Source organism: Sceloporus occidentalis, unplaced genomic scaffold, assembly GCF_023333645.1.
Source record: "Sceloporus occidentalis isolate IW3139 unplaced genomic scaffold, rSceOcc1.0.p SCAF_1, whole genome shotgun sequence".
NCBI classification, from domain to species: domain Eukaryota; kingdom Metazoa; phylum Chordata; class Lepidosauria; order Squamata; family Phrynosomatidae; genus Sceloporus; species Sceloporus occidentalis.
The window spans coordinates 66,594,253-66,615,029 of NW_028316981.1; the positions used below are offsets into that span (position 1 = coordinate 66,594,253).

The 20,777-nt window shown below is 39.1% G+C and overlaps 1 protein-coding gene across 1 annotated transcript in view; it reads right to left on the reverse strand.

Moving 5' to 3' along the window:
- The window catches only part of SLC6A1 (solute carrier family 6 member 1), a 72,786-nt gene that overhangs the window by 11,525 nt on the left and 40,484 nt on the right, over positions 1–20,777 (reverse strand). The window contains exons 5-10 of the mRNA XM_089523494.1: positions 11,476–11,585; positions 11,225–11,357; positions 10,408–10,542; positions 10,157–10,260; positions 8,301–8,425; positions 4,870–4,982 (exon numbers count right to left, since the gene is read on the reverse strand). Of these exons, the coding sequence (XP_089379620.1) occupies positions 4,870–4,982; positions 8,301–8,425; positions 10,157–10,260; positions 10,408–10,542; positions 11,225–11,357; positions 11,476–11,585 (720 nt within the window). The remainder of the gene's footprint in view (positions 1–4,869; positions 4,983–8,300; positions 8,426–10,156; positions 10,261–10,407; positions 10,543–11,224; positions 11,358–11,475; positions 11,586–20,777) is intronic.

Consider the following 20,777-nt stretch of genomic DNA (forward strand, 5'->3'; position numbering starts at 1 on the left):
AGAATTCTGGCATGGAAGTGACTGGGGTATGTATACTGTATGACCCTTGGTTGAGAGGAGGTGATTTACATGTTAATCTGTGTGTTGGTCTGTTGCTGAATGGCAAGCCCTCGGGGTGTCTATTTAATTAGTGATTTTCCCATTGCCTCCTGGGAAACTCCCTGACCCTGGGTGATGTTCATTTGCACTTGCTGGGTCTTGACTTTGGTTTTTTTCAGGACTGGTAACCAAACTTTGGCCCGGTACAGATGGGCCCTTTGCAGTGCGCCCATGACATGCTAGGGTTGCTTGGGGGCAGGGTGTGCACACGCTCTGCAACCCTAGCACGTCATGGGTGCGCTGCAGCTGCACGGCACCATGCAGATGGTGCACGCAGTGATGACGTGTGAGCAGTGCAGCGTCCAAACGGGGCTGCGCTGCTGGCATGTCATTGTACCATCCCTGATGCTTTGGCACAGTGCAAGTACATCACAAAAAAGGAGCCGCTTCTGCGCACTCCTTTCTTGCTGCGCAGCAGCACTGCACAATTTGGTTGCTGCGGCGCTGCTGTGGAGCAAGGAGAGGTGCCTCCCGGTGCCTTTTTTTGGTATTCTGTACCGCAAGCAAGTTTACTTTCAGAGTTTCTTCTTTCCTGTTGAAGTTAACTAGGCGTTTGTGGATTTCAATGGCTTCCCTATGCATTCTGACCTGATCGTTGCCGCCATGGTTCAGAATTTCAGTGTTTTCAAACAGCATTTTATGCCCAGGATGGCTTATAACGTGTTCTGCTACTGCTGATTTTTCTGGCTGACTCAGTCTGCAGTATCTCTTGTGTTCCTTGATTTGTGTTTGATCATTGCGTTTGGTAGTCCCTACGTAGACTTGAGCAACTGTGGAAACGTCAGCTGGTACAAAGAAATGTGGCCAGACTTCTGACTCAGAAGCTGTTCCAACGTCTTCTTGTTACCTGTAGAGCAGTGATTCCCAAACTCTGGCCTTTCAAGGTGTTTTGGACTTCAGCTTCCAGAATCCTAGACCATTAGCCAAGATGGCTGAGCCTTCTGGGAACTGAGGACCAGAGTTTGGGAATCACTGCTGTAGAGTGATGCCGGGCAGCTGTTGCACATGCACCCCAATGTGATGATCCACCAACACTCTCTCTGAGGCTGTAAACAAGGTGCCCAGCACTGATCACATGGATGGGCACCTTGTTCTAGCCTCAGAGGAAGTGACTTGAAGTGGTGAGCAGTGGTGAGAAGCACAATGGGGTGCATTGTAAACAGCAGCCTTGAAGATCTGGAAAAAAAGTGAGTTTTTAAAGTCCCTGTTAAGGATAGTATAAAGCAGATTTGGTGCCATACTGGTCATACATTAGCAAGACAATTTGCATCAGAATTGAAGATTGGGCCCTGTGCCATGTGGACTGATTGCAGTGAGGATGGGGGTGTGGGGAGGAAGTGTTATTTACAGTCACAGCATGGGACTTCCAAGAGCTCCACTGGTTGCAGGGCTTTCTCCAGGCACAATTCAAAGTGACTGATAAAGTTTACACAGCATAGGTCCCATGTGTCTGAAGAGCCTTATTTCCTATATGAGCCTGCCAGAGGAGAAACCTCTCTTGGGTCTATCACCTTCTCAGTGGCTGCTCTCAGGCTTTGGAATGCCCTCCGTCCCTCCTTGAGGTCCTTCTTTTGTCAAGTAATTCCTATTCTTACAGGCTCTTAGCAATTGATTGTAATGGGTTCTTAGTGTGATAACTTCAGAGGTTTTTATCTTCTTTTAATAGGTTTCTAAACAGTTTGACAGTGGGCCCTTGGAATCTGCTGGGGTTTGGTTCCAGGATCTCTCCCCCCCCCCCCCCCCTCCAGTGGATAACAAAATCCATGGATGCTCAAGTCCCATTGTAATAAAATGGTGCCTCTTATATAAAATGGGAACAATAAAGGTTTGCTTTTTGGAAATCATACATTTTAAAAATATTTTGAAGCTGTGGATTGTTGAAACCATAGATAAAGTATTAGTGGATACAAAGGGATAACTGTAATTTGATAGAGCATTTAATTGTATTTTAAAATAAAATTTATATGTTTTTACTTATGATTTTGTATGAATTTTAATCTGCACTTGATCTGATACTTTGTAAGCTGCCTTTTGGGAAAAAGCCCGGATATATAATAATAATAGCAGCAGCAGCAGCAGCAGCAACAACAACAACATAGACTGGTGTGCAGGTAGAGGTTTCTGCTTGTTTACATGTAAGCTTTTGTTTTTTCTTATCTACAAATAAATATTTTGTTCCACATGCTGGCATGACTGGAAGCTGCTTCTTCCTGAGAAGTGAATGATTACTACCCTATGTGTTGGTTTTTTTGTTATCTGATTATGACTGACCCACATTTCTGGCAGCCACTTGGAAGAATGTTAAGACTGGCAATGTGACAGTAAGCATTCCAGCACTGTACATCACAGAAGGCAATTTTCAGTGGTATGTTTGTGGAAACAGTGGAGTGGGAATATTTCACATTATTATGTACTACAAATGGAGCAATTGGGGAGAAAAAAAATGAAAGAAGCTCAAATGCCCTAAGACATATCTAGTGTGCAAAAATATTAGGCTACTTTTCACAGCTCTTTAAAGTAGCCCTAAAGCCACAGTCAGTTAAGGATCTTTGACCCAATTAAATTCACAGCAATTTCCTCCAAATAAATTATTAATTTTCTTTTTCTTTTTCTTTTTAAGTGTGTGTCAAGCTTCATGGAAGAATGAACAAAAGTAAGAATCTTTAACTTTATTCTCAGTCCCATTATGGAATGCTACTTATCTTCTCTTTTACAGCCCCTTCCCTCCCTCCCTCTTGGCAAAATGTCTTCTTTTCTTCTTCACCATGTCCTCTTTCTCTTTCCCTTCTCTTGTTCTCCCATCTATCTTCACTCTTCTTTTCTCTTCTGCTGTAGCCCCCCCTCTCTCCTGTCCTTTTTATCTTTCTCCCTCTTCCCAGTCCTCCCGACAACATTTGTTTTATTCCTCCTTCCCAGTCCTACTCTTTCTCTTTTGCATACAATTTTCTCTTCCCACCTACGCTTCTCCCAGCTACATCCATCATCTTACTTCGCCTTCCATCCCTACTTCTTTCTCTCTGCTATTCTTTCTACCCCTACAGAAAACCTGGAAACATTAACTTTAACAGTTGTACAGCCAAATAAACATAATAGGTTTATTACTTCAAAATAGAGATGTATTTGTTTCCATGTATTTGTTCTTATTAGTAGTTCCCCCTGCCTCTTGCATTCAGTTTGTGTAAGAGTAGATGCACAGTTTTTATGGTTATTTGAATCTGCTCTGTATCCAGACTTGTTCAGAACTGAATCTCGATTTATTGATTTATTCAACTCAAATGGTTTAGGGGAGGGGAAAGATTTAACCTAATTTATTGTTCTATCTACTCTGGTATCAGTTTGCTTATATATTCAAGTTATTATACAGTCCAGTCTTCCAGGTGCCTCTAGTACCAGACAGGAACTGGGCAGTGACCACAGAAATAATATTCGTGGCTGTGGTGGCTCATTTCCAGACCTTTGTCTCCAAAGAAGCTTGTTATGTGCTTATTCTGTTTCCTTTAGAGGCCAGGGAAATACCTTTTTATTCCATTTTAAAAAGTATTCTGTGGATTTTATTACAGTGGGCTAGAGTTAGGGGTGCAGGACCCAGTGAAAATGGAAAAACCAAAATTAAAACACATTTTTTTAAACATGAAGAATCTCTCTAGGAATTTCTATATCCTCCAATGCAATTCTATGGTCAACTTCCAGTGGAAGGTGCCCATAGAATCACACTGATGGACCAACAAATGCATAGAGAAATGTTTTTTCCTAGGAATCTCTGGGTCCTCCAGCATGACTTTTATAATCAACTTCTGGCAGAGTTGCACTGGAGGACCAAGAGCTTCTTGGAATAATCAAATCCACAAAAGTCAAAGCTGCAAATGTGGCTGTATCTTTAATGTCTGGGCTGACCTGGATTATTTGTTATTCGTTTTTTTTTTTTTATAAGGTGTATGTTAACTGTCATGCACTCACTGGATGGAGGGTAATAAATGCTTTTTAAAAAAATAAATAAAAGACACTTACTATGGAAGCTTAGCTCATTCTGTTTACTGTTATTGTCCCTATTCAGACATTATCCAGATGTAATACTGGAATATGGCTGATTCTATTACGTTGGGCTCATATCCATCCCCTTGGATATTATGTGCTGGAGGTGTGAAGGGAACATAATCTTTTGCTCCCATTTTTTACTGACAAACTATAGTTACTGTTACCTATAGTTTACTGAAAGAAGCTAACTTCAAACTGTGTTTGGATAGATGGATAATTTTCATACACCATAGCTAAGATTAACTACAGTTTAGGGTACTGATGTAATATTAAGACACAGTTAATTGAAAATATAAAGAACACAAAAATAAATCCAACTATGAAGGACTGGAAAAGAGGACTGCACAAGATAAAACTCGCAGATATAACATTAAATCACAATATAGTTTTATGTCTGAATAAAGTTTTATCATGGTAGAGGGGGGATGAGCTACAAGATTAAGTGCTCTTTCACTCTCTTAATTAACCCACTTATTTGGCCATGCCTTGGCTTCTGAAGAGACTTCTTAGTTTGCTAAACACTAATGGAAATGTCACATATGAACCAGAGACTGTACTAACAGCCTATATATATATATATATATATATATATATATATATATATAATAAATGATCTGACATTATACAATGAGGAATCATATGTGTTAACAAAAATATATAATGAGTCACTGATCTATTAGTTTTGTAATAGTGCTTTAAACAATAAAAACAACAACAACATCGCATCTGTGTTACCTGACTGTCAATTCCCAGCATGAGCAACATGGAGAAGAAAAGTATTGCCCATAATGGAGAAACAGGGAGTTGGGTCACAGCTTCTGGATAGGCTAAAAATGCAAGCCCAGGACCTGGGAATGGAAGAAAAAGTTGAAATATTGTCAATGTTATGACTAATGCAAGAGCTAATAGCTCCCTTTTTTCCTTTATTGCTTTTTTAAAATTTTAATTTGTATATCTTATTTCAATATTATTGTTGAATATTTTTTAAGGTAAAGAAGTTGCTGATCAAAATTGACAACAGAAGTTAGAAATATGTAAGCTAAAATCCAAGACAAAATGAAATGATATGATCTCCTTAATAGTAAAAATAATGTAGTAGATTTGAGAATTAGGTTCCAAGAAGTAAAAGATGTGACTTGATGTACAGGAAATGCAGAGAAAAATATGTCAAAAACAAAAGCATTACAGAATCCTAATAGCATTTCCTGGAGATATACAAACTATACTTTCTTGCAGTTTATTGTTTTACAAATTGTAAAGTTAAAACACTATGAACTTGTCTTCATGCAAACTAATGCTTTACACAGAGTTAGACCAGCTTTGAACAGCATAATCTGAATAGTATGGACTCTCTAGGAGTCTTTCTGAGAATTTTTGTATAAATTCTGCAGATTCTTTTATTTGAAATGCCAAGCACTGGACATACATGGAGGTGCTAAGGTACTATCAACTGGCTCCTCATATGGATCACAAATTTTATGGATCTGCACAGTAAGAGACAATGAGGTGGTCTGTGCTGATAGCTTTCTGAACCTACTGTTTAATGTAGTACTAATTCACATAAAAACTGCATCCACACTGAAGAAATAATTCAGTTTGAAATCACTTTAACTGTCATGGCCCAATGCTATAGAATTCTGGGATCCGTAGTTTGTTGTGGCACCAGAACTCTCTGACAAAGAAGGCTAAATATCTCACAAAATTACAGTTCCCAGAATTGTATGTCAACCTGGATTATTTTTGCAGTGTGGATGCAGCAAAACGCTCCAGTTTCTCAATGTCCTTTTTGAATTGTGGTGCCCAGAATGGGACACAATATTCCAGGTGGGCCTGACTATTACTTCCCTTGATCTAGACGCTATAATTCTCTTGATGCAGCCTACAATCGCATTGGCTTTGTTAGCTGCCGCATCGCACTGTTGACTCATGTTCAACTTGTGGTCTACTTGGACTCCTACATGCCTTTTACATGTAGTTTCATTCAGCCAGGTGTCCCCCATCCTATATCTGTGCATGTCATTTTTCCGCCCTAAGTGCAGTACCTTACATTTCTCCGTGCTGAATTTCATTTTGTTAGCTTTGGCCCAGTTTTCTAGTCTGTTCAGGTCATTTTGAATCTTGATCCTGTCCTCTGGGGTATTCGCTAATTCTCCTAATTTGGTGTGATCTGCAAATTTGATAAGTATGCCCTCAATTTTGTCCTCCAAGTCATTAATAAAGATGTTGAATAGCACTGGACCCAGGACAGAGTCCTGTGGGACCCCACTAGTCACTTCTAGGATGAAAAGGAGCCATTGTTGAGCACCCTTTGGGATCCTCCAGAAGTGTGGTTACTATGTTCTCTGGCAATAATAAGGATCATGACTATGCATCCATCGTTGAAAACTTGCTGGAAAAATCAAAAAGGTATGGAATGCTTAATGAGTATAAAAATTCATTTCTTGAATGAGCACTTGGGCATTTCCCCAGAAAATCTAGCTGCAGTAAGTGAGGAACAGGGAGAATGTTTCTATCAAGATGAAAAAGAGATACTACAGCAAGTGGAAAGTTAATATGATGGGAGGTTACTGCAGGATGCTACATCAAGAAAATCAGGAAGCAGGCCTCAAAAGGAAAAGCAACAGATGCAGTTTCACTGGTAAAAGAAAAAGGTACTATGGTGGGCCATCCACATTCGCTGGGGATAGGGATGCAGGACCTCCATGAAAGTGAAAAAAACTACAACTAAAAAAACACCACCTTTTTTATCTGTGAGAACATATCTCTAGGAATCCCTAGGTCCTCTAGCACAACTTTATGACCAATATCTGGAAGAAGTTCCCACAAAATTGCACTGGAGGGCCTACAAATGCCTAGAGAAGTGTTATCTCCAGGAACCCTTAGGTCCTCCAGTGTTACTCTATGGTCAACCTCTGGCAGGGTTGTGCCAGAGGACCTAGAGAGAACGTATAAATCAAATCCATGACTAATCAAAGCCTCAAATGTCAGAGCTGTAAATGTGGAAGCTCAGATGTACACAGTCAAGTTTTTTAATTTTTGTAAATGAATATATTCAGAACTAGCCACAAAATATGTTTCGTGTGGCAACTTTTCAACAGGAATTTTATTCAGTCACAGATTACAACATGAAAATGTCAAAGCAAGTTGCAAAAAATTGTATGAGATAGAGCAAATCTGTGGTCATTTTTGGATTTAGAACACCAAGTTCCTATAAAACCAGCATACATATGAAAATGTTTTTATGACTCTCCATTTTGCAGGCCTTATATGTATCCATTACATTAAATTTATCAGCATTATTCTTTAATCAGACATGCATGTTTATGTGTACTTGTTTTGCTACTCCCTTCCTTCCTGTTTCCTCTTGCTTTCTCCCTTTCACTAATTCTTGCCTCCATTCACTGCCTTTTAACTCTGACTCCTTCACACTTCTTGATTCCACTTGAATTGAATTTACTCTAACTGACCATCTTAGACATTAAAGAAACTGTCCTTTCCCCCACAAATCCCTCATTGTCATTTAGTTTTGTTTCAACATGCTAACAAGGCCACAGGTTCCATATTTTTTGTGTGACCACATTTGTTCCATTCAGACACTTAGTTTCCTGATGTCTGTATTATAATAGACACCAGTCTCCCCTTAATGTGAGCTAGTGTTGTTGTTTTTTGCTAGGCATACAAATATGTATTGCAACTCCCTTGTGCAGGTGAAAACAGTCCTATTTTCCTAGACAGGTGCTAGGGAAGGAAATTCCCAGTTCTTTACTGATTATTTTCTTCATGTCAACTTTCAGCTAGCCTCTCTCCTTCTTCTACTAGCAAAGTAGTTCAGAAAGAAAAGAAAGGTAGACAGATAGAGACTAGAGATCTTGGGGACAACGGTAGAGTTAATATCAATGTCAAGGTCAAAGACTTCCTAAAGACATTCAGACCAATTGCTGCTGATGTGAACAAGTCTGCTATAATTGAGGGAATGGTAACCTCTTTGTTCTCTTTGGCTTTCATAGTTAAAAACACTGGGCCATTTCATTTTCAAATGGCTGGACAGCAGAACAGCAGAACAGCAAAATATTACATGAGAGTAGCATTGTTTAGAAAGTGTTTCTGGCTCTAATAACTACCTGCTGAAACAAGAATGCACTGAAAATGTTAAAGAAGTACTACACCTGATTTTGCAACATCGTCAATAGGACGTTTGGTGACATGAGCCATAAATCCTACAATGGAGAATATCACAAAACCAGCAAACATGCTCGTGCAAGAGTTTATGCAGCATACTATGATAGAATCCCTGAGGGAAAAGAGAAGGAGAGAGAGATGGATAGTGACAATGCATGGAATCTGGAGTTTTGCTTATACTGCACTGGCAGGACAGATTATTTAAGGCTTATAACATTAGAATACAGACAGAGCTAACTGTTTTTATAAACAACAATAACAACAGCAACAACAAGTCAGTACACTTAATGTATAGTTAGTTTGTCTCTTGAAATATAAACTATTCCTTGGTCAGTTTCTTACTACTCTTGGTATGTAAGATGCTACAAGTGAATATAGACTATTCCCTTCATGTATCACAATTATACAGGTGGATGAATGAGCCTCTGTTAGCATTAGTATCTCTACAGGAATCCTTCCTCTCTTAGGCATGCTGAATTTGAAGAACCAGAATGGAGCTTGTTCTTCTGATATTTCAAGTATGGTCGTGCAGCAAAACATTGACGTGAATCACCATCAACTGAAAAGTGTTCCTGATCTGGGTTCCCATAAGATCTGTAGGGCTGTTTACATGGTCAAGGCAGAGGTAGGACACTTCACCTGGCAGTGATGGGAAGAGGTGCATCCCTGCTCTGACCCAAGGCCACTGCTAGGTCATAATTCATCAAAAGAAGGGACAGGATTCAGGGGGATATATGGTGCAACTTTACTCTTGCTCACCTGAAACCAGGTTTTGCTGGGGTAAAGGCTGAGACACTCATCTGGAATACTGTACTACCATATAGCCAGACAGGAGATAGAATGAGGGATGTGAGACAGAGGAGGGTTGGACTGTGGAAAGCATTGGCAGCCAGAGGCTTACATGTCAGTACAGCAGTTAATCCATTCTGGGTTTTAGTCTGAAAAGCTCTGTCCAAAGTTCTGAACAATATCCACCTAATAGCTTTGGTATCTCCTCCTAATTTCAGACTAAAATACAGAGAGGATTCACCATCCCATTGGTATGGAAGACACCAGCTGCCCCTGGTGGAAAGTGAAAAGCAGGAAAAGTACTATTTTTTCTTTCCTTCTTCCTGAGATCTCTTCATATAGTAGAGCTGTGAGGGGAATTTTTAAAAACCTCATCATGTCCAGTGAGTCCATGTGATCCTCATGTCCTCCCCAATTAAACTGTAAAAGATTCATGGCTTATGCAGATCAATTTAAGGGCTCACAATATTCCGTTGCCTACAAATGGGCACCTTCAATATTCTATAGGTCTTGGAGCCAACTGAATGCTGGGGTTTTGGGAGAAGGGGTAAATTCCTTTTTCATTTAATTTATGTATAGAATCTAAGTATCTGGAAGTTTGTTGAGGGTGCAGAAACCAGTACCTTATATTTAGGTTGACCTGTGTTTTCAGAGTGTTAGTCATTAGAAAAAACAAATTTGATTTGATGGAATAATGATTTCTAGTCTATATCATATCTAAAAATTGGCTCTCTCCTCAAATATTACAGTTTTTGCTTCCGTTCTTACTTTAACATGGAGCAACCTTGAGTAGTTTCTTGTGTTCTGGACATAACAGGAGAGGATTATTCCATTCTGACTTCTCCATCCTGTGAGTTGATTTTCTTTTTAAAAAAAAAACATAAATAGCAGGACTGGTCTCCAGAAGTTGTAGGATGTGGCTCCCAACATTCCTTACCACTGACTATGCTGTTTTGGGCTGCTGGGAGGTGTAGGCAAACCATATCTGGAAGGCCACATGATTCTTACCCTTGATTTTTAGTGTCTAGGCTGTAGAGAATGTGAATTGTATTACCTGTAAACATTGTTGTTGAAAGGATTGTAACTTCCAAGAGCAATCAATGAGCCCAGACCCAAACCATAGGAGAAAAAGATCTGTGTAGCAGCATCTAGCCAAACCTAATAGTCAAGGATAAATACATGTCTGTAAGCTTTTGATTTATGTCTTATAAATAATTTCAAATGTGACGATATTGGTAGGAAATAAGAATTCATAAAAATAAGAGTAATACAATTCTATGTAAATTACAAAACATGAATGTTTACCTCAGAATCTGATAGCTTCTCAAACTTAGGAGTTATATAGAATAAAATGCCTTCTTTTGCTCCAGGTAATGTCACTCCACGGAAGAACAAGATAAGCAACATGATATATGGATATGTGGCAGAGAAATATACCACCTAATACAAAGAATGAGATGATTAGTATTGGAAACAGTGACCATTGTCATTATCTGAGTCATTTTAGTATGAAGCTTAAGGAATACAATGGCTAATAAATCCAGTCGGTTGTTGTCAAGTCAGGAACATGAAGGCATTCATCTCTTTCTTCCTGTATGTTAGGTGCACAGTTCTTATTTCTATCCTCTCTGTATATGCCTAAAATCATAGCAATGCTTACTTAATTAAAAGTTAGATTTGTAAAACAAATAAAAGAATGGAAACACAGGTCAAAATCATAGATTGTTTCAGTATAGCATAAATATCCGTCTGTCATACAACCCTTATGCTGAATACCAAAACAGCACAACTTACATAGACCAATGTGCAATGCACTCATACACTACTCAGCATACTTTAACATGGTATTGCATGTATAATGGTCTCAAAAATGATCTCACAGATATAGCACAACCTATACCTGCACATGTTACTACCAGGATGCCAGCAATTAATTTAAATTTAATGACAGATGTATCCAAAGGATAAATAACACAACTAATGGTTGTAGTGTGTGTGTGTGTGTGTGTGTGTGTGTGTGTGTATCTACAATATATCAACAAGACTCTGATGAAGGCATTTTTAAAAAAAATACTGTGCTGATTGAGGTTGCAATGTGTGGGTTTGTTAAAGATATTCTTACCTTTCCTGTCCAGCCGACTCCTTTCCAGATGCAGAAATACACTAAAACCCAGGCAATTGCTAGAGTAATTGCTAATGGCCAACGGATCTGGCCTGGTTTTTCCAATCCATCAGTCATTTGGTGCATATTACGTCTGAAAACAAAGAGAAAAAGCAAAACATTCTCTAATTTACCTGGTTTTTTTTTAATCATAGTATAAGAAATTAAATGTACATGTTTCAAAAATGAGGGGGAAAATCTTTGAGGCTTACTCCCAGAATTCCAAAACTGCACTTGTCATGTTGGTAGTATTTGACATACTGTAATTGGAGAAACAGTGGTCCGTGTTCCAGGGGTTATCACAGTGTCTCCATGGAAGATTCTAATTAAAAAGGCAGGGATGGGGATGAGGGAGAGAAGAATAATATAGCATTTTTATACACCAAAATAACCAAAGGTATATTAGAATGATAATTTATGTGGGTATTATTTTGTTTTCAGTTTTTCAATATATTCAGTAATGTGTTTCCAGTATTTCAGGATTACTTTTTACACTCAGAAAGTTATTTGAGCATTGTTTAAATGCTCATACAACTGGGGCAAACTTATGTGCTACATTTAATTATGCAGTTCAATTTCCCCTTTCCCTAAAAAGGATCCAACTACTCTACATGGTTTGCTGTTATTTGTCATCAAGTTGACTGTGAGTTATGATGACCTTGTGAATGAGAGACCTCCAAAATACCCTATCATCAATAGCCCTGCTCAGCTCTTGCAAGCTCAGGGCTGAGGATTCCATGATTGTAGTGTGGTCTTCCTCTTTTCTTACTGCCTTCCACTTTACCAAGCATAATAATAATAATAATAATAATAATAATAATAATAATAATAATAATAAATATTCCACTTAATCTCAGGGAATCCAAGCGGATTACAGCAGTAAAATAACATACAATTAAAAGAGAAATGCATTAAAAATTCCAAAATTCCCAACCCTTCTCCCAGCATAAAAACACAATCGAGTCCTAAAAAGAGATTAAACCAAGAAAGAAAAATTTAAAACATTAATATACAAATACACTAAAATGAGATTTAAAAAAATTCAGGTGCAGGGTAGGGTAAAGGATAAAAGATGGAAGATGAAGGAAGACCGGGCCGGGGGGGGGGGGGGGCAGGTCAGAAAGGATGTTCTAGTCTGCAAAGGCCTGCCGGAAGAGATCCGTCTTAATAGCCTTCTTGAAGGTTTCCAAGGTGGTACTCTGACGGATCTTGTCCAGCAGGTCATTCCAGAGTCTAGGAGCGGCTTTTCCAATGAGGCACATTGTCTCATGATATGTTGAAAGTATGACAGCCTCAGTTTAGTCATACTGGCTTCTAGAAAGACATCTTATTAGGGACATTAGTCAATTGTTGTTGGGGTTGTTGTGTGCCTTCAAGTCATTTCTGACTTTTGGCAACCCTAAAACAACACTATCATGGGGTTTTCTTTGCAGAATTTTTTCCTTTGCCTTCCTCCGATGCTAAGAGAATGTAACTTGCCCAAGTTCACCCAGTGGGTTTTGATAGCTGAGCAGGGTTTTGAACCCTGGTCTCTGAGTCCTAGGCCAACATTCAAACCACTACATCATGCTGTGTCTCTACATTAGTCAATACTTTCTTTTGAACTATGGACATGCCCTAAAAGCAAATGAGGCTGCATCCACACCATAGAAATAATCCATTTTGACACCACTCTAGCTGCCATTACTCAGTGCTATGGAATTCTGGGATTTCTAGTGTTTGTGAGACATTTAGTCTTCTCTGTCAGAGAGCTCTGGTGGCACAACAAACTACAATCCCCAGAATGCCACAACATTTAGCCTTGACAGTTAAAAAGGTGTCAAACTGGAGCAGTGTGGATATAGCCACAGGCTTGTGTGTGCAGAGGAAAGACTGTTGTTTGAATATTTGACTTAACTCTACTAATTCAAATCATGTCTTATGCCAGTCCTTATTCTCTGTTTTATGGGTCAAAATCATAAATATTCTATTATTGTTATTCTAAAGGTAAAGATAAAAGTAAAGTTTTCACCTCTGACAGGGTTGTCAAGTCGTGTCTGAGAGTAGGGGCTGGTGCTCATCTCTGTTACTAAGCCATAGAGCCAGCATTGTCAAAGACAACTTTGTGATCATGTGGCCAACATAACTGAACAGAATGTGTTACCTTCCCACCAAAGTGGAACCTATTTATCTATTTGCACTTTTACATGTTTTCAAACTACTAGGTTGGCAAAACCGGATCTCACTCCATCACATGGAACTTGGGCCTTGAACTGCCAGCCTACTAAACTTGCAGTTGTCAGAGTCAGCGTCTTATGTGCTGAGCCACCACATCCCCTTGAATTAAATTGTTATTCTACTTGCTAGAAAAAAAGAAACCCCATGAACTTCAAGTGGTCAAGGAAACAATACAGTTCCTATTAGGCTCTGTTGTCTGTTGATACTCAACTCTTATTCTCCAAGAGGCTAAACAATGCCTGTGTTACATCCTTTTCTTCTGTTATTTGAAAACATAGCATAATAATAGAAACAAAATATACTTGGATTCCTGTGTACATGAAGACTATATTGTTGTGTTAAGCATTGTCTAGCAATGGCCCCATTACTAGAGGTATCAAATTCCAACTCAGTCAATAGATTCACCAGGTGGCCTTGAGCATGTCATTAAACCACAGCCTCTGTTCCGTATCTGTAAAAATGGGAATATTAATATAATCTCTCAGGTTTTTATGAAGAAGAATTGCTAACTGATTCGAGATGTTATTTATATCATTCACCTATAGTGTGAACAGAATGAAATTCATTTTGTACCATTGCCTCCCAGGGCAGTAAAAACTTATGTTCAAGAACAGATTAATGCATAATTTTAATGCACAACTATATACGTGCATCATTCCAAGCTATAATTGGTAAAAATGGAAGCCAATTTTTGCTTGGTTGGTCAGATGAATCTTCTCAATAGACAACCAGAAGTGAGTTTTAGGAAACAAAATGAAGATATAGATAAATAAATAATTCAGAAACTGTGTACTGCAGGACATTAGTGTGCACTTAGGAAAATGATAAGTGTATTTCAAGCTATTAATTAAAAGATTTAAGATTCCTGGGAGAGCAAAGTACTCACTAATAAAGAAGACTAGCTGTAACACCTGTGACTTATTTACTACTGTAGACTTGATTTGCTTCCTTCTAACCAGTCTCTGCAGTGGTCAGGAAATTGTAACAGGTACAGCTGAATCAATCATCACTGTATCATTCTGTCCTGACACACAGAAACAACAGAACTATTGATGCTCAGAGGAGACAATGCAGAACCAGAGGGGTTCTCTGATGGCAGGGAATACTTGCTCTTACAGGATTTATGCTCTTTTTTTTGTGTAAGATGAATCCATGCTCACAATTTTAAATAGACAAGATACACTTGGGTGATCTTGCATCACATATACAGCAGATGTGCAATAAAAATTCCAAATAGTCTATGTGGGTAGAAGAGACTGAGATCTCTCCTCATCAATACCTTCTCTCCAGGGCTTTTATCTGCCTATCAGATGTTCAGGATACAGTGGCTTAAAATGATATTTTAAGAGGCAAGGAGTGTGAACATTTGTGTGTTTTAAAATAAAAACAAATCATTTTTGGCAAGTACTAGTAGATAGGTATTCTAGCACAGAGTTGCATTATTGTGCAATGTCCAGACATGATTAGTTTTTAAGAAAAGAAATACAAAATTAGTAAACATAACAATAAAAAGGTAATTCACATGGGTACAAGCCATCTCTTGGCTCAGTCATTAGTCAAAATAGAGATTGCAGTCAAGAAAACAGAACATGACTAGGACTTGGAAGGGCAGCTATGAAGGAACTAGACAAGTTCCTCAAGTGTCAAGACAAATAATTGAATATTAAAGTTAAGCTTGTCCGTACCATCATATTTTCCATTTCTGTGTATGGTTGTGAAAGATGGATATGAAGAAAGCAGATAGAAAGAACACAAATTCATCTGAGATATGGTGCTGCAGAAGAGTGATAAGGATACTATGCATGACCCAAAAGACAAACAAATGGGTTCTAGAATAGATCAAGTCTGAACTCTGCCTGGAAGTCCCGATGTCTAAATTGGCCATATCATTATTATTATTATTATTATTATTATTATTAACCTTTATTTATAAAGCGCTGTAAATTTACACAGCACTGTAAATTTACACATGAGAAGGAAGGACTCATTAGAAGAGTGAATAATTCTAGGAAAGGTGGAGGGAAATAGAAAGAGAGGAAGGCCACATTTCAGATGGACACACTCAATCAGGGAAGCCACAGCCCTGACTCTGCAAGACCTGAGCAGGGCTGTTTATGGCAGGTCTCTCATTCATGGGATTGTCATAAGTCAAAGTTGACATGATGGCAGTTAACAACAACAGTGAGCAAAAAACTGTTTGGCTCAAATTTCATAATAATAATAATAATAATAATAATAATAATAATAATAATAATAAATTTTATTTATATACCGCTTTTCCAAAAGATCAAAGCGGTTTACACAGAATTAAAACCAGTTACAAATACATCATAAAAATAGATAAAAACTATCTGAGCATGTATACATCACACTTACAGTCTCATCATAAGAGAATAAGAGTTCTACTGAATCATATCACATCAAAAGCTAGTCCAGATGCCCATGGGGAGCCAATAAACAGAACACGAGTGCAAGAGCCTCCTTCTGCATATTTTCTCCAGCAACTGGTTTTGAGAGGCATACTAACTCAGATTCATACTAACTCAGGTAATATTTTGATGTCATGATAATCCTCTCATCCATGAATTTCCGTAGACTTTAATTTAACCTTCTTGATCACAACTTTTGTTCATTCCTTTATTAAAGCCACCTAGGTCTGACATCACTGTATTTTATAGAAGCCAATTTCACAGTTCAATAAAATGTTGCTTTGTGAAGTACATCCTTTTGTCCAGAATCTCTGATCATACAGCTTCCTTGTATAATCTCATGTTCTTGTATGAAATTGGGTAGGAGAAACATCTTCCCAGCTACTTCTCCATGTCTTCCATAATCTTAAAATGCTCTCCCTTGTATGCCCTTCTTCATTCTTTTTCCAAGCTAAAAACAACACATATTATAACCTTTTCTCATAGTGAATCTATTCCAATCTTCACTTGACTATGGCTACATTTGCACTGCAGAAATAATGCAATTTGACACTGCTTTAACTGCTATAGCTCAGTGTTGTGGTTGTACCACCAATGCTCGCTCACAGAGAAGACTAAATGTCTCATGAAACTATAAACCCCAGGATTCCACAGCATTTTGCCATGGCAAAGTCATGTCAAACTGCATTATTTCTGCAGTACAGATGCAGCCTATGGCCCGGTACATACTGGAAGAAAAGGGCAGCCCAAGGCTGCCCCTTTCTTTTCCAGATCATTGCCGTGCCAACCGCACAGCTGCAGCAACGATCCGCAGCAAAAAGGAGCTCTGAAAAGGAGCTCTTTCCGGCGATGCCGCAAAGGCGCTGTAAGTGTTCTGGGATGCTGCGGTGATGTCACGCACATGCTGCGCTGTTTGGATGCAGCATGCACGTGACATCATCGATACATGCGTCATGTGGACGGCGGTGCCTAAAGATGGCACCACCGTCATGTGTTAGGGTTCCAGAGTGTGCAGATGCTGTGCACTCCAGGACCCTAGAATTAGCCCCTGGCCACTGCAAACTGGCGATCTGTACTGGGCCTAAGAAAGGATAGGAAGGAGGGCAGAAATCTGACCTCTCCGGGGGCCTAAACAGTAGGTCAGGATACCACAGGCCAACACTGTGGTATTATGCCCAAGATTTCCACCCAGGTCAGTCCCTGGCCTGGCACAGCAATGGGTGGGTGCTCATATGCACACCCAGCTGCCCCCACATCATCATGTGGCTCCATTACAGAGTACCCCTTACCTGTTGCAGCCATTACATCTGCTTCAAAGGCATCTGCCACAGCACGTAAGGATGGAAACAGGGTGTCTGGCTACACCCACATGTAGCCAGTGTCAGAGGCCATGGTGGAGACTTTTGGAGCAGATACACAGCTGTGGTAGGTAAAGGGCGTGCTGATCTATCTGATCTGCCTGGATATCCAGGAAACTCCATTACAAACAGCCAATCTTTTTAGACCAGTTTAAGGCCCTGTTGGGTCAAGATTGGTCTGGGACTGCTGGATCAGCATCCCAGCTAGAGGCTAATAGCTTGCATTGCAGACAGGAGAATGCCATGGTTAGGAGGAGCAAGGGCCTTTTGGCATGTGTTGTAGCAGAAACCACTGGCTGGGATAAACAACCAAGCTGACGCACTGTCACAGAAGGTACAGTTTTATTACGGCTGGGACACTCCTGCATCGAAAGGTGCAAGAGAGACCATGAACATTCTTTACAGCAGGTTTTATAGACAAGCACAATACACAAAAACCAGGCCCCCAAACTCTTACCCCTGATTGCAAATCATCTCCGTTAATACATACATTCTATGGCGTTAGACGAACATGTCTGTGCATTTTGAAATAGCAGAAATTGTTCTAGTTCATTGTGACATTGTTTGTAAAAAAGAAACCTCAAACTGTTCTCTTTGAGATGTTCAACCTTATCAAGAAGCACAGTGTTCTCAAAACAATCTTATATACGAATTGCTCACTCTGACATTAGTCTTTGCAGAAGCTGAATTCTAGCTTCTATTGTGACCTCAATTCAACATCTAGTCTCAACCAAAATCATGACCACAAACAGTTTATAAAAGCAGTTCTAATATCATTCTTCAATCAGGCACATAAGTCCACTTCATTCCCCTCTTAAAGTCTTCTTCCTCATCTCATCATGAAGACAAAATATGTGACCATGAGGTTCACTATGTGTAGTATTTCTTGTAGTAAACAGTAGCCTCCCAACAGCGCCTGTATTATGAAGCAGAAGCCAAACTGTCCCAGTTTGCTAGTTACTATTTGGTACTTCATAGTACCATACAAGAAGAGGTCAAGTGGGAACCTTCCAAAAGGTAAACATTTATAGATAAAACACGTTTAATTCACTAATGCAAGCATGCCATATCCTCATCACAATATTCTGGAATTCTTTGTAATTTCCAGTTTAAAAATTAAGTAATGTTTGTAAAAGACTATCCCTTTGACAAAATTGCTACTTTATTAGACTACAGTGAGCCTGTGCCATATGCGAACTCATTATAGGCAGCTTCCAGCTTACGTGGAAGCCACCAGGGAAATGGGAGAATTGCACGTGCACCTACGACGCACACACATGGCCATGCAGCATGCACGAGCCCTATTATATCTAATGGGGCTCAAGCATACATGCTTTTTGCCTTACACTGGTGTGTGTGTGTGTTCCAGAACGGATCCCCCACGTAAGGCAAGGGTGGACTGTATATTCAGGCTCGTGATATAAAGTTTACTCTCAGCCTGAAATCCAATTTGAATATACAGCTATGTTCTTGTAGTGTACATCCTTTATAGTGATTCACTTTTTAACTGTTTAATAGCATCTAGATATCTTTTTTCTTTCTATATCCCAGACAGGGTACAATATACATTATATTATCTTTCTCCTGCAGGTGTTGCTGCCTAAGATAATATACATTTTTACTCATTATACAGCCGCTTTTCAAAAATGAGAGCTTCCCATTTTTGAAATGCAGCCAGATAAGTGTGCTGGGACCCAGGAGACATGTGGGTTGCAGTTGCTCAGCGGCAGTGATCTGAATGTGATAATACTAGATATTAACCAAAAATGTGACTATACCCCATCAAGGATAAGTCATGTCATTTTTAATGTGATAATCTCCTTAGTAAAATTGAGTCAATTTCCTCATCCATCTTGCCAGAACACTATAGTCAGTTTTCCCCTACTGTGACTCCCACAACATTTGGGCACATAAAGAGATCTTTTAACACCTTTGAGATTAACTGAAAGAAAGAAGTTGGCAGCATGAGCTTTTTTAGCCTTCATTTGGTCATCATCTGAGGAAGTAGACTGAAAACTAAGAAAGCTCATGCAGAACAACTGAGTTACCTGCTGGCTTATTTTGAATGAAGGTTTCTTCGAAATGTTGTTTGTTTGTTTGTTTGATTTAATATCTCACCTTTTCTGCAATGTAGGGACTCAAGGAGACTAGCAACATATTTAAACCAGAACAAGTTAAAACCAGATTTTTAATGTAGATATAAAATTTAAAAAACTACAAACCTTGGCATCTGAATTGCCAGTCTTTCTCTTCAGAGAAACAGAAGATTCAAGTTATCATTGAAATCAGTCAGAACCCAGTGTCTTACAGCAAAGGACAAAATAAAGCTATCATTTAAATTTTTCCCCCCAAATGGATCACAAATTATCTGACAGACCAGCATAATAACATGATAACATGTCTGATTGAATGCTTATAGGAGTAGAATTAATGTCAGTGTGTATTGGTGTACTGGTGACTTTACTGAATCTTCAGCACTATCATGAGATACTCTAGTATTAACTCTTTCATGCATGGTGTCCTCTCCATTTGAAAAAATTTGCTAAAGGAGCAAATGTCATTATACCAGATACTTGCTTGACTTCTATTTCTTCATTAAAATTTTGTTCAGCAAGTAAAAAGGTCACAAGGTAATGATTCCCTACACATTCAAAGGATCTGCACTTGAATAATTATGGAGGGCCCAAGCAATCTGTTTTGATGTGACTGTGACTCTCTAACATTGCCTTGGGTATTTGCCAAATAAACAGTGTAATATAGTCAGCCCACCCCATATGTGGGCTTCCCATACATGGACTTGAGGTCACACAGATGGGAAGCCCTGTTCATCTAAATGGGGCTTGAGCATGTGCAAAATTTGCTTTATGGTGGCTTTTTGTATAGGCTACTGAAAGGTGATTACATACACTTCTCCAGAATCACAGGCAGGGAGATGTGTCTCATTCGCTTGTTTACACCACCTCTTTGATCCATATTATATTGGCATTCTGTTTTCCTAGTTGTTCATGCACACCCTTCCAAAGATACAGGTGATTTTACTTCCAGGCAGGATAGGTGCACACAAAAAGTTTCTATGGGCCCAAACAGATTGCAGAAATAATCCATCTTGAGACCACTTTAACCGTCCTGGTTCAGTGCAAGGGAATTTTGGGAACTGTAGTTTGTTGTAGTACCAGAGCTCTCTAATAGAGAATGTTCAATGTGTCACAGAACTACAGTTACCAGAATTCCGTAGCATTGACAAAGAGTTGGCATAAATACAAACAAGCCTTTGTGCCTTCCATAAACAAGAGATAAAAGTACCTAGAGACAGAGGAACATAGCTTCACATGTCTTAGATGAATGGGGTGCACTCCTGTGCACGACATAGCACATACACCATGGGCTCACACAACATTAATCTAAATGTGGCTTCCCATCCATGTGACCTCAAGTCCATGTATGGGAAGGCCACCTATGAGATGGGCCAACTGTACTAAAAATGAGGAAAAATTGGGAATTTAAACACCT